General features: G+C 33.1%; 2 protein-coding genes across 2 annotated transcripts; both read left to right on the forward strand.

The window, feature by feature from the left end:
* Window positions 1-925: 925 nt before the first annotated feature.
* Window positions 926-1,384, forward strand: LOC143227376 (protein FAM200B-like). Its single transcript, XM_076458829.1, has one exon. The coding sequence runs from the start codon at window positions 926-928 to the stop codon at window positions 1,382-1,384; it is 459 nt and encodes a 152-aa protein (XP_076314944.1).
* Window positions 1,385-1,518: 134 nt separating this feature from the next.
* LOC143227377 (protein FAM200C-like) lies at window positions 1,519-1,956 on the forward strand. The gene has a single exon (XM_076458831.1). The coding sequence runs from the start codon at window positions 1,519-1,521 to the stop codon at window positions 1,954-1,956; it is 438 nt and encodes a 145-aa protein (XP_076314946.1).
* The last annotated feature ends 11,357 nt before the right edge of the window (window positions 1,957-13,313 follow it).

Consider the following 13,313-nt stretch of genomic DNA (forward strand, 5'->3'; position numbering starts at 1 on the left):
GGCCATCGTTAGGTTCACAAAGAAAGAAAGAGGTAACTGACCTGAAGCTTACCACATGTTTGAAAGGGTTGTGTAACTGAGTGTCGGAATGTAGAGGGCGGGCTTAGATGTTTGAAAATATAATTTTGTATTATTTATTTTATTATTATTATTTATCATATTATTTTTAATATGGATATAAAGGTCTTCCTTTGTATTGGTTTATTTTGGGCTTGAGATGTTGTATAAGTAAGGCTTCTTTAATTTTGCGTTTGTTTTTGTTTGTTTATTTATTTGGGTGTTTTTTTAAGGTTATGTTGTGTTTATTTGACTTGCAGTGTTCGAAAACGTGTGAAGGTGACTTTTTATGTTCTTTGAATCTGGTTTCCATTTTTCTACTTGTTTCTCCAATGTAGAGGTCGTGGCAGTTATCACATTGTATTTTATAAATAATGTGGATGTGGTGTTTGTCAGTGTAGTTTTTACATAGTATAGACCTCAGTTTTGTGCCTGGTTTTTGAATAAATTTGGTATTAAGTGGAATCTTATATTTTGTTACTAATTTTTGCCAATTGTTGGTTATTTTTCTGCTGATGCCACGACTTACTTATACAACAACTCAAGCCCAAAATAAACCAATAGAAAGTAACACCTTTATATCTGTATTAAAAATAATATAATAAATAATATAAACTTATATATTGAAACATCTAAGCACGCCCTCTACATTCCGAAATTCAGTTTCACAAACCCTTTCAAACATGTGGTCGGCTTTCGGTCAGTTACCTCTTTCTTTCTTTGTAAACCTGATGATGACCGAAGAAGGTCAAAACGTTGTTCGCTCCTCCGCATAAGAATTTTCTCAACACAAAAGAGCCGTTTTTACATATGTATTTTTCTCTACAAGTGGGTTTTCTAGACTTAATTTGTGTTTTCTGTTCGTAATATGTCTGCAAAGAAGCGTACATACAATGAAGCCTTTCTCAAGATGGGTTTTACAAGTATCGTTCAGAACTCTGTAGTCAAGCCGCAATGCGTCGTTTGCGGGAAGGTTTTTAGTCATGAAAGTATGAAGCCAAGCAAACTGAAGGTGCATTTTGAGTATCTTCGCAGCCAACTGGTGGATAAAAGCTTGGACTATTTCAAGCGAAAAGAAGCTTCTCTAAAGGCCAGTCGCATGGACTCCACTGGTCACTTCGCTCGTCAGGACAAAGCAGCATTGGAGGCTTCATACAGAATTGCTCTAAAAATTGCACAGACAAAGAAGCCTCATACCGTTGGTGAAGATCTGATTAAGCCTTGCATTCTGGAAGTAATGAAGGCAATTCTTGGAGAACAGCAGGCACACCAGTTGAGGGCAATTTCCTATCGAATGATACAGTCAAAAGTCGGATCTTGGACATGAGTGAGGATATTCTGCTGCAAGTTGTGACTGCTGTAAAGAGTAGTCCTGTGTATTGATTGCAACTGGATAAGTCGACAGATGTTGCCTCGTGTTCCCAACTCATTGTTTATGTTCGCTATCTTGACAGAAAAGTTATGAAGAAGGGGTACTTGTTCTCTGAACCAGTGGCCACAACAACTCGTGGAGAAGACATTTTCAAAATCCTAGAAACCTTTTTCCTTAAACATGGGCTGAGTTGGGAAGCTCTTGTTGGTCTGTGTACAGATGGGACTCCTTCCATGATTGGTTGCAAATCCGGCTTCAAAGCCTTTGTGAAAAATGTCGCTCCACATGTCTCATTCACTCATTGCATGATTCGTCGTTATGCTTTGGCGATGAAGACTCTCCCACTTGGACTTCAAGAAGTGCTCACAGACGTTGTGAAGGTTGTGAACCATATCCGAGGGAGCGCAACAACTTCAAGAGTTTTTAAAGTGCTTTGTGAAGAAATGGGCGCTGACATCTCTGTTCTTCTGTTTCACACGGAGGTACGTTGGCTCTTACGTGGCAAAGTTCTGAATCGGATGTTATAACTTTGACAGAAATTAACGATGCTGTTGGAACAAGATCGTACCTCGAAAGAGAATCTTCTTCATGAAAAGATACAAAATGACCATTTCGTAGCAAAGGTTGCCTACCTGGCTGATTTCTTCTCTGAGGTAAATTCCCTAAACATTTCACTCCAAGGAAATTTTGCAATGCTGCACACAGTTCGTGACAAAGTGGCAGCGTTCAAGTGTAAGATTCAACTTTATCAAAAACGAGTTCATAACGGTGACACAACGTTCTTCCCTCAGATAACAACTATCCTGGCTTCTATGTCAGAAGCTGAATGCAGTTTCCGTGAAAAAATCTCAGCTCATCTTCTGGCAGTGAATGACGCCATCGACGTTACTTCCCAGGATTGGTTGACCGATGTACTGATGTGTGGATCTTCAGACCCTTTTCGGTGAAGAAAAGTACCATCAGTGATACTGATGTTGCTGCCAAGGTAGAATTTCTTCAAATTCGTGAGGATACTCAGATGAAAGTCAATTTTTTCTGAACAAGAACTTCCTATATTTTGGGCAAAACTGAAGGACGATTATTCTCTTCTTTTGATGCGTACACTGACTATGCTGATCCAGTTCCGCTCGTACTATCGCTGCGAAGCTGGATTCTCAGCAATGATGGCTCTGAAAACAACGGCACGGAATAGGCTTGTGATTGACACCGACATGAGGTGTTGTTTGTCGAGCACTACTCCTCGCTTTGATGTACTTATGGCTGCATAACAATATCAACTCACACACTGAGTGAATAAGTAAGTTTTGTATGATGTTTAGTAATCCCATGGATTTTGCATTTGTTTAGCACTTGTAGCATTTCTCAAGGTCATTTATTTGTAACATTTTCAATAAATTGGGATCTTTATATAGTTTTGTTTTATTCTACCTTTACTCAAAGTTCTCCATTACAAAAATTATTATAGGGGTCACGGTAACAACCTGGAGAGTCTCAGGGAGTAAGACGATGAAAAAAGGTTAAGAACCACTGTTCTTGTATGACACTGTTAAATTAGGGGCAGATAGCTCTCGTGTAGTTTTACGCGAAATTCAAAAACAAAACACACATTACGAATTCCATTTTGCTTTTATTTTACTTTTTAATAATTCACAAGTCTGTACACGCAGAAACTTTAATCCTATTTTATGAGAGTGTATTTACTGCCACATTTTTTTTCTGAGGTTTCCAAGTTATACGAGAATTATTTCGATGTTTGTTTTCTCTCTTTTTCTCTGTATCTTCTTTCACACCTTCTGACAGTATAGGAACGTGGGTGCTACAAAATTATCTCGATTACTTTATGACCCCCCTCAAAAAAAAAGAAAAGATTACCACACAGCGTTAACCACTCTCTCTAATTATTAACTCAACAAAACACACTAGTTATATATATATATATGACCCCGGGCATATGAAAATTTTCATCCGTTCTCATCAAGCATTTTATTTATGATTATCAAGGACTTTCTTCAGGGGACCCCAGATTTGGCGATTATATAATCCTCAATGCATAAAAATAAGACAAAAAAACTGAAATATTCTTCACGGCTCACCGTCCACGATCTTACAGGATACTTTGAGAAATAACGCTGTCAGGAAAAGCGTAAAGGATTACATTCTCTCTATATATTCCAGACATGTACTGGTTAACAGTGAATGAGAAGTGGCTCTTATACATTTATACCTCACGATCTGTATTTTCATCATATTTTTATCAGGTTATTCCTAATCGCACACACTTAAGAAAGAGAAAAACAGGTTTTCTCTGATAGTAAAATAATTTTCTTTGAAAAACACGTGTTCCATTTGACTAACTGTATCAACTTTTACGACGGCTCCCCTAATGTCACTATTGAACAAATCACTTTTCGAGACGTTCTGTATAACGAATTTTAATCAATATGTTTTGGGCTCTCTTCGTCGTCTTGAAGATATTTTTGTTTTTTAAGTTGCTACAGGAAGGAGAAAATGGAAACAACTGTTAAAAGCTGTTCTGAAAGAATCCTATAAGATTATAATTTCAAAGTGAGTGTTTCTCAAGCTGGGATATAACGTGGCTACTGTTCGTGAATTATTCACATGTGTGACAAGGATTACACATGCACCCGTCACTAAAGTGATTCTTATGGTCATTCCAACACTTTCAATCAATCACGAAACATTATGAAAGCCACCTTTGTATGATGCCGTCAAAATAACTAATTTTGACATTTATCATAGTCGCTAACAGATGGTGTAGTAGCAGAGAATTGAAAACATTCAGTTTCATAAAGGAATAAGTGATTCCTAGACTCTTTTCACCTACACCTACCTTTCAGAATACTGGGTCGTATTGTCAATGACGGTAAATTAAAATTTACTGTTAATTAATACAATGAAAGAAAAATAGAAATTAGGCGAAAATAAATGCTGTAGTAATCTTGTATCTGATCAAAGCTTTTTATCAGACTTATATTGTTTTTTGAAAGGGTTAGAGTTATAATAAAAGGTAAAAATTGTGTTAGAAACAATAACCTTTACACTCATATTACAAATAACATGAAAATGTTTAATGTTACTAAAATACTTTTTCCTTTACAAACATTAAAGTGAAATGAACTTATCTAAACATGCACGTGTTGGATGTGTGTAAAAGTTTGTGGTACATTTAAAGATGAGATGTGTTACAAAAGTGTTTATACTCAAGATATACTTGTAAACTGGCGATGTTAGTCTGACTATGAGAAGTCGAAGAACAAGTTGATGTTCATTGAAAAATATATAGATATTTTTCTCCATGTCACAGTTTGCATGTTGTATTTGCATACCATTTAAGGTATCCCAAATACATAATTACATTTTTTCCAGTACCCATATATATTCTAACTGGTATTTACTTTCGTCTATCAAGAACTGTCGCCAAAACAGCAATGCAAGGTGAAATGATACAGCTGATAACTGTGACATCAAATGCATGACACTATGTTGAATGGCATTCTGTTAAAAGTTATGTCATACGCACTTTAGCCCACATAAATTTATAAACCGCTCTAAAGACACATCTCTACCAACTAGTGAGGAGTTTTATTAATTCTTTCGATACAAAGCCTTCCAATATTATTCTATAACATGCGTATTAAACTTTATTTTGCTTAAAACAGGCGCCCAGATTTTTCAACACAAAGCTACCCAGTAGACTATTTGCGCTTTATCCACTACTGGAAATCGAATCTCGGATTTTGAGGTTGTAACTGCGTAATGTTGCCGCTGATTCGCTGTGGAACATTTTAGAAACAAAGACGATGTATCGTTTCTTTTGTTCTTGTTTGTACCAGGTTCCTATTTGCACCGGTAATCCACGTATAAATTACCACAAAAAATTAGTACTATATATGTTGCCATTCTATGACACCAGCTGCATCTATTTTATAAATCACCAGCCTCAGCTGAGTTTTGCGTCAACGAATTTGTCAAAGAAGAGAATGGTTGATGGAACTAACTGCTACTCTAAGACTAAAAGCAAGAATCACGTATTCCTAAAGAAGTTAAAGCAAAAAATGTTAATTTTCACCATATACAGCAATATATATATATATTCTGTATACTGTTTTGGTAGCAATAATAACTCTAGGCCCGGCATGGCTAGGTGAGGGCCGCGGGTTCGAATTCCCGTTGCACCAAACATGATCGCCCTTTCAGTCATGGGGACGTTATAATGTGACGGTCAATCCCATTATTCGTTGGTAAAAGAGTAGCCCAAGAGTTGGCGGTGGGCGGTGATGACTAGTTGCCTTCCCTCTATTCTTACACTGCTAAATTAGGGACGGTTAGCGCAGATAACCCTCGTGTAGCGTTACGCAAAATTGAAAAACAAACAAATAATAATAACTTTAAACTCGAAACCGAAAGACACGATTTATAAATATCGTAACAAGAAGAAGATTAAACCATATGATTCAATCCAGGTTTAGTGCAAGAATCTCTTAAAAAATAAAATACTTTCGTTCACAAATTACATGAGGGTATTGGGAAGTCTCTGAGGTTCTGCTTGGGTATTAGAAATTCTCTGAAGATTTCAGTGAAGTCTTACAACATCACTTAAAACAAAACTAACACTAATATTTTACTTAATTACTGTAACTTATAACAGGCTTTATAAGAGTTTTATACAAGTTATATCTCCCGCTAATTAATTAAACATGTTTTAAATAGATGGCTTAGTTCCTACTAACACATCTACACCTACAATGTAATGAAGTATAACAAATAACACGTTTTATTTACGAACAAAGATTTATGAATAATGCAGAAGAAAATTATCGAAATTTATAAATTGTCAATTATAGAAACAATTATGAGCACGTCAAGCCTTAAAGTACATTTTATCTTGGCCTCTTCTTCTGTATATGTATCTATATCTAACAAATAATGTTATAAAAGACGGTCAACATCATCATGTCAACACAAGCACACTCCATTCGAAGCTACAAATTTCTGTAGAGCGAAAAATGTCTCTTTCTTGAACCAGAATGTATTAACTGTTTTCTTGGCTCAGTGTAATAAAGTTCATTAACTTACAGTTTGTTTGCTTTTTTACGAGTGAGGATGTTCATAAATAATTAAACACAATAACGTAAACTATTTTATATATCTTCATAAATCAACAACTAATAGCGTTTAGAGTATTTTTTGAAACATCTTTGCTAAGCATTTTATATATATATATATATATTACTGTAGTGTAGTTTCGTAAAACTAGTGAAACTGCGGTTCAGAAATGTAGTTCATAGCTTTTACTAAGTTGAAATATTCAGTCTAATATCTTGGAATTTTCAATCTCAGTCTATTTCAAAGTACAAGATTGTTTACTTTTCCTAAAAGAAATCTTTACAGGAGTCCGTGAAACGTTTGTTAAAACGCTGAAATATTTCAGACAGGGTCGTGCGCTTCTAAAATCCTCCGAGCTTGTGGATGCGGGAAACACCACTTGCACTTCAGTTTCTCCAACACGTACTTGTTCTACATTATCACAACTGAACAATTTTAACAAGCAAAGGAGAGTTTTAGGATGTGAATAACAATGGACTAAGAAAGATTATCTTCAAACATCCGTTTTGTAGCTTCTTGGTCATTCAATAGAAATGTGACAAAGAATCCTCTACGTTCTTTTAACATTAGAGTACCCAGCTTCTGCTAAAGTGCGCTCAAATCTTAGCATTTACAGCATATTTCATATCTGACTTCTTTATCCCTACAATAACTCATGGGATATTGTACCTTGTGAACTTTAAACACATTTATCCAAGATATTGTCTGCTGGGCTAATCAAAGTATTTTATATAAACATAAAATGTGTCACTTTACTTAGAACCAAGATTACATAGACCGGTGTTATAAACATCTGTTTCTACTTTAATCTGATGTTTACGATCCAATGGAATTGTGTCATTTCGATTTTTATTCGTGTGAAAGCTGAAAGTAATTTCAATGAATTTTGTAAACTTTTATGGTGAGAGCCTTTGACATTTTCAGATGCTTTCTTCACTTGTTGATGGTACCGAAAGGTATCCAAGCTTGCTTCATTATAATGGCCTGAACAAATCTTGCTGTACTGTTTAAATATACTTTTATTTTAAACTTTCTGCTAGTTGACATGGTTATTTTGACACTATGAATGGTTTGTTTGTGTTTTATAACCGGCATGGCAATCCTTTCAGACACTTTGCCTTACACAAACAATCTCCCATGGCTCTTACAACGTGTTTTAACTGTATTTATAACGAAACTATTAAGAAAATTCTAATTTTGAAGTATTGCCTAGAGAAAAGACACCCAATAAGCAGCATCCATCATTCAACATCCACACTGAGGGAACAACTATTAATTTTATAAAATATTCTTTGTAAACCCTGTCTATTATTTGATATAGCGATAGAAATGTAAAATAATAATAATAATATATACCTTAACTTATTTTAGGATCAATTAGTAAAATAATACATTTAATTTTGAGCTCGACTTTTCCCTTCAATAATAGCTGTGTATCTGAATTTCAGCTACATTTAACGAGTAACGTCAGTTACCAGTGATATATATAACTTCACTCTCTGATTGACGAGACATCTCAGTGTATTGAGTACATCTAGATTTGTCTACAGTTCGGTGACTGACCTATTCCTGTATTACCTGTATATGTAGTTTTTAAACAGTCGACCACAGTATCGCTGGCATATCTAAATATGTTTTACAATAGACGTAAAAAATAATCATATAAATTATAAAAACACATAATTAACTTAGTTTATAATTAACTAATATCGATTCAAATTTGAGCGGTAAAAAAATAAACCATTTCTGAATTTGAGAGAAGTCACTATAGCGTATAGCATGGACTTATCTGTGTAGAATACAGTGATTAGAAACTCTATTATAAATAACAAATGTAATAACGCTCAAAGTATTTCTTAAAACAAAATTCACAAAGCGTAGGTATTCGGTTACAAGAATTACTTGGGTAATTTAATTACGTTTAAAATGTTTTACAAACCTATTCTGTTTTGATAACAATGCGCCTCATTTCTCGAAAGGTGTGTGTAATAAATTTATGAAAAATACTCACTCAACTTTTAAATCATATTATGTAAGGATAGAATCACCTGACAGAAAATGTATTCTATATTTTTCGAGAAAACTAAAACATAAGAATCTGAAGAATATATTCTGATTAGATTTATTCAGCGATATGACATAACAGCAACTGTCTTGCTGTTGTTTTTGGATTTTGGCAAACTCTTATTTGATATATATATAAAGCCTGAAATTAATTGTCGTTCTACCCCAAGAACAATTGACACCCAAGATGCTACAGCCATGCCTATACTGTTTTTGTTTTGTTTACCTTGTGTTCACACCTACTGGTTGAGCTGGAATGACTTATCATAGTTCTTTGTTTGATTGCACATTCGATCTTCGTGTCTCTGTAGTAAGTTTCCTCCTTGTACTGTCTCGTTAAGAACGTAGGTACAGTTGCTATGGGATTTAGTAGTATTTGGTTTTGTTTTTGTTATCTATACAATCAGGAGAATCGGGAACAATAAAAATAATTTCTAATATAATCTTCCTTCTCTGTCGATTTTCTTTCACTACGTCTATAATTACTGAGTTTTATTTTCGACTCTTCAATGTTTATCACTCTGTTGTTGTTTTTTCATAGAAGACAACAGATGTATAATTATTTCTCGGTTCTATATAACTTACATTTTAATTCTTTTACAAGATAACGTTTTAATTCGTAAGTTTTCCTTAAAAGAGTTTCAGGTTTCTTTATAAAATCAGTATAGATAATAAATTTAATATTTTTAAAAAGTACAGTCAGTAATTTCTGGTGGTGATATAATAATGTTGTTTTTGAAGCATTAATAAATACGTGTGGTAAGTTTTCAAATTTACAACATTAAAATCATAGATACGGTTCTCTGTGATAGGTGGAGAGCATATATTCAAAACAAATCAAACAAAATAAAATATAAACATGGAAATCGTAAGAAAATTAAGTAAAGTTAAACAAACACTAAAATAGGTTATTTAAGCTTAACATTGGTTTATAATTTAATTATTTAAACCAATGTAATACTTCAGATGTAAATATCTACAAAAATTTTAATTACATGGAAAGTTGGAAATGCTTGACTCGTTTAATTTCAATAAGTTTTAGAAAAAAGTTTTGTGATAAAACTAACTTTCACTAAAATAGAAAGATCAAGTATATAATCGATTATAAAAGTTATGAATTAGTAATAACTTGAAGGTTAAATTCAGATAAAACTAATATATATAAAAAGGATAACTCATTATCAAGGATATGTCACTGTTTATAATGGTTCTGATTCAGTGAATTCTTGAAGTTACGTACCGTGAAAACTAATAAAAATATATATTCGTTTGTTATAACCAAAAACAAGCCGAAACAAAAGTAAATTAAAATAAAAATAAAAGCGCTGCACTAACTTAAATGATCTTAGGGTGCAAACTATAATGTGAAATATAAAATGTACCCTCAGTTTTGGAGGTGACTGCAGAAGTAGGACACACATTGCGTTGGTGATACACCATTTAATCAGTCTTAACCTCCATTAGCAAGTCTCACATAAAGAAATAAAATAAAGTAAAGAAATAGAAACAGTAATTAAAATGAAAGATATAGAAATAAATATTAGAAGATCGAGATGCGGGTGTTTAAGCTCGTAAGGCCCCAAATCTATATCACCCTTCACTGTCTGCAGACAGTTGTGAGAGTGTCATTGCTTTCCAAAGTAAAAAAAAAGAAGAAGAATAAAAAAAGGCACTACCATTTAAGGCAAGTAAGTTAAATAGACTTACCTCTTTATGTTAGTATTCTAGCCCCCCATTATGGTAGGAAGGCAATAATTTGTAGCATAATAAACAAAATATACTAGTATGAATGATTCCATCCAGTTCTCTAAATTAACTAGCATAACTCCCAACCACTTCCCATTAGGACTACTGTAACTTTAGCAAAATTTCTTAAATTTTTATTTCTTTATATCTATTTAATACATTATTATATTTGTTATAAAATAGTTCAATAATTTTATTTAAAGTTTCTTTAATAAATCCATTAACTATTAATTTTTGTATCAGTATTTCAATATTACTAATAAAATATAGTAAATTATTATAAATTTTACAATATCTAAATAATTGCGAAGTTATAATGCTTACAACAGAAGCATATGGTACATTACTATTAAAAGAGGGTAAACAACAAATTGGAAAGGCAAAATATTTTCTTTTATCGAAAATATTTATATTAATATTCTTATCAATTACTTTAGTTTATAAATTTAAGTAATGTGCTTCTGTATTAGATATTGAAGAATTTTCAATTTCTAATTCTACTTGATAAATAGTGTTAATAACATTATTTATTTCAGGATTATTTATACTAATGAAATCATCTATGTATCTGCATGTTTGGTTTGTTTTAAAATTTTGTGTAAAGCTACACGAGGACTATCTACGCTAGCCCTCCCTAATATAAGACTAGAGGGAAGACAACTGGTCATCACCACCCACCATCAACTCTTGGGCTACTCTTTTATCAACGAATAGTGGGATTGACCGTCGCTTATAACGCCCCCACAGCTGAAAGGGCAAGCATGTTTGGTATGACAGAGATTCGAACCTGCGACCCTCGAATTACGAGTTGAGTGGCTTAACCAATATCTGTACGTTAGGGTAAAAAATATCTGTATTTGAGTAGTTTTCAATAAATATATTCTCATAGCAAATATATAAATTTGCTGTACTAGTAGAATAGTTACATACATATACATATATATATATATATACGATAAGTCATTGTGAGGAAACATATAACCGTTTATAATAGTAGTGGCTTAATAAAAGTTTAAATGGTATGCTCAAGTGATAGTAATATCTTGCTTCTTTTTTGTTTGTTCAATGACAGGTGAGAATAAAAAATATATATAAGAATTAACCAAATTTTTGTTTCATATGTACAGGAATGAGCTTTCCGAACATGTTTTGATTCGCCTTATAAATACGTTTAAGGGCCCGACATGGCCAAGCGTGCGAAGGCGTGCGACTCGTAATCTGAGGGTCGCGGGTTCGCATCCCCGTCGCGCCAAACATGCTCGCCCTTTCAGCCGTGGGGGCGTTATAACGTTACGGTGAATCCAACTATTCGTTGGTAAAAGAGTAGCCCAAGAGTTGGCGGTGGGTGGTGATGGCTAGTTGCCTTCCCTCTAGTCTTACACTGCTAAATTAGGGACGGCTAGCACAGATAGCCCTCGAGTAGTTTTGTGCGAAATTAAAAAAAAACAACAACAAACAAAAACAATTGTGGCACAGCGGTATATCTGCGGACTTACAACGCTAAACACCGTATTTTGATACCCGTGATAAGTGGAACACAAAAAGCCCATTGTGTAGCTTTGTGGTTTATTCAAACTAACAACAACCTTATAAATTCTGGATTATGATATTTTATTAACGAAAGTTTAAATTCCAAAACATAATCCTTAACTAACTTTTTATTGTGTTTCCCTCTCAATGTAGTGTATTTCAAGTGTTCTTATTTTTTTTTTCTAAAAATAAGATAAAATGGTGCAGAGTTAAAAATGAATAACAAATAACCGGTCATACAACTTGCTTTCGTATTATCTGCTAAGAGTTGTTTAACATACAAAAGTAAAAACGCACTAGTAGTTTGGAAATGGAAAAAGAACTATTGTTAGTTTGTTCTTTATGGCTTTCAAAATCTATGAACTCTAACGTGTGTATACGTTAACATTTTCAAACTGAAAGAAACAGAAGGCGTTTAGGTGTTCATCTTGAAACAACCAGAGGATGTTCACGTACTCATCTTGGAACAACCAAAGGATTTTTGTGTGTTCAACTCCTAAAAATTACAGAAAGAAACAAAAACATATCATGAGAAAAAATACAGTTAACTAAGGTTACATCATTCAAATCAGTAGTGTAATTATTTACCTCTAGATGTCATTCAAAACGTCCTGACTTTTCCTTTCTGATTGCTTAATTTGTTTCTTGCTGCCTGTATAATTTTTTTTCTGTCACTTTCGACAAGCAAATAATCCTTTTGTTATTATGTTATAAAACTTTCATTATTAATATCATAAATGCAAAGAGCATATTGATAATTATTATTTTTTAATTGAGAGACAAAAGGAAAAAAATCTCAAATCTTCAATGAATTATAAATGCGCATTGGGCAGAAATAGTTTCTCAATTCATTTTTGTAAGATAAAACAATTCGTAATGGAGGATATTATAACTTTGTACGTTTTATAGAATTAGACCAATCATTTGATTTTGATTTTTAAAATTGCAACATTTTATGTTGTTGTTACAACATATTATGAGAACATTTGAAATGAACAATTTGTAAAATTAAGCGCAATAAAGATATTTTATAATAAATATGCTTTGGAGCGTTGAATTTCATTAGTGTTATTAATATCCAGAATGTACAGGATATGAATACATTATTTGTTAGTTTGTAATTGAAAAATTACAAATTCAAAACTTATTACTCTAACAAATATTAAAAATAATATTAAAGAAACAAGCAAGGTGTGCAGTTTGTGATCTCTTATAGCATTTTTTTCAAAAACACTTGAAAAAATTATTTATTTCAGAACAAAGCCACATTAGGCTATTTGCCGTGTCAAACTCGGGGAATCAGACCCTGCATTTTACCATAGACATATCGCTGTCCCACATGAACACTTAAGAAAAGATAAAAATTCAGAACGCTTTACTTAATTATTTACTCAAGGTGAGTATATTTTAATATAAA

The sequence above is a fragment of the Tachypleus tridentatus genome, chromosome 9 (genome assembly GCF_004210375.1).
Source record: "Tachypleus tridentatus isolate NWPU-2018 chromosome 9, ASM421037v1, whole genome shotgun sequence".
Lineage (NCBI taxonomy): Eukaryota > Metazoa > Arthropoda > Merostomata > Xiphosura > Limulidae > Tachypleus > Tachypleus tridentatus.

Bases quoted from the DNA above. Each gene is read 5' to 3' on its own strand.
- LOC143227376 (XM_076458829.1), top strand. From the start codon at position 926: ATGTCTGCAAAGAAGCGTACATACAATGAAGCCTTTCTCAAGATGGGT.
- LOC143227377 (XM_076458831.1), top strand. From the start codon at position 1,519: ATGAAGAAGGGGTACTTGTTCTCTGAACCAGTGGCCACAACAACTCGT.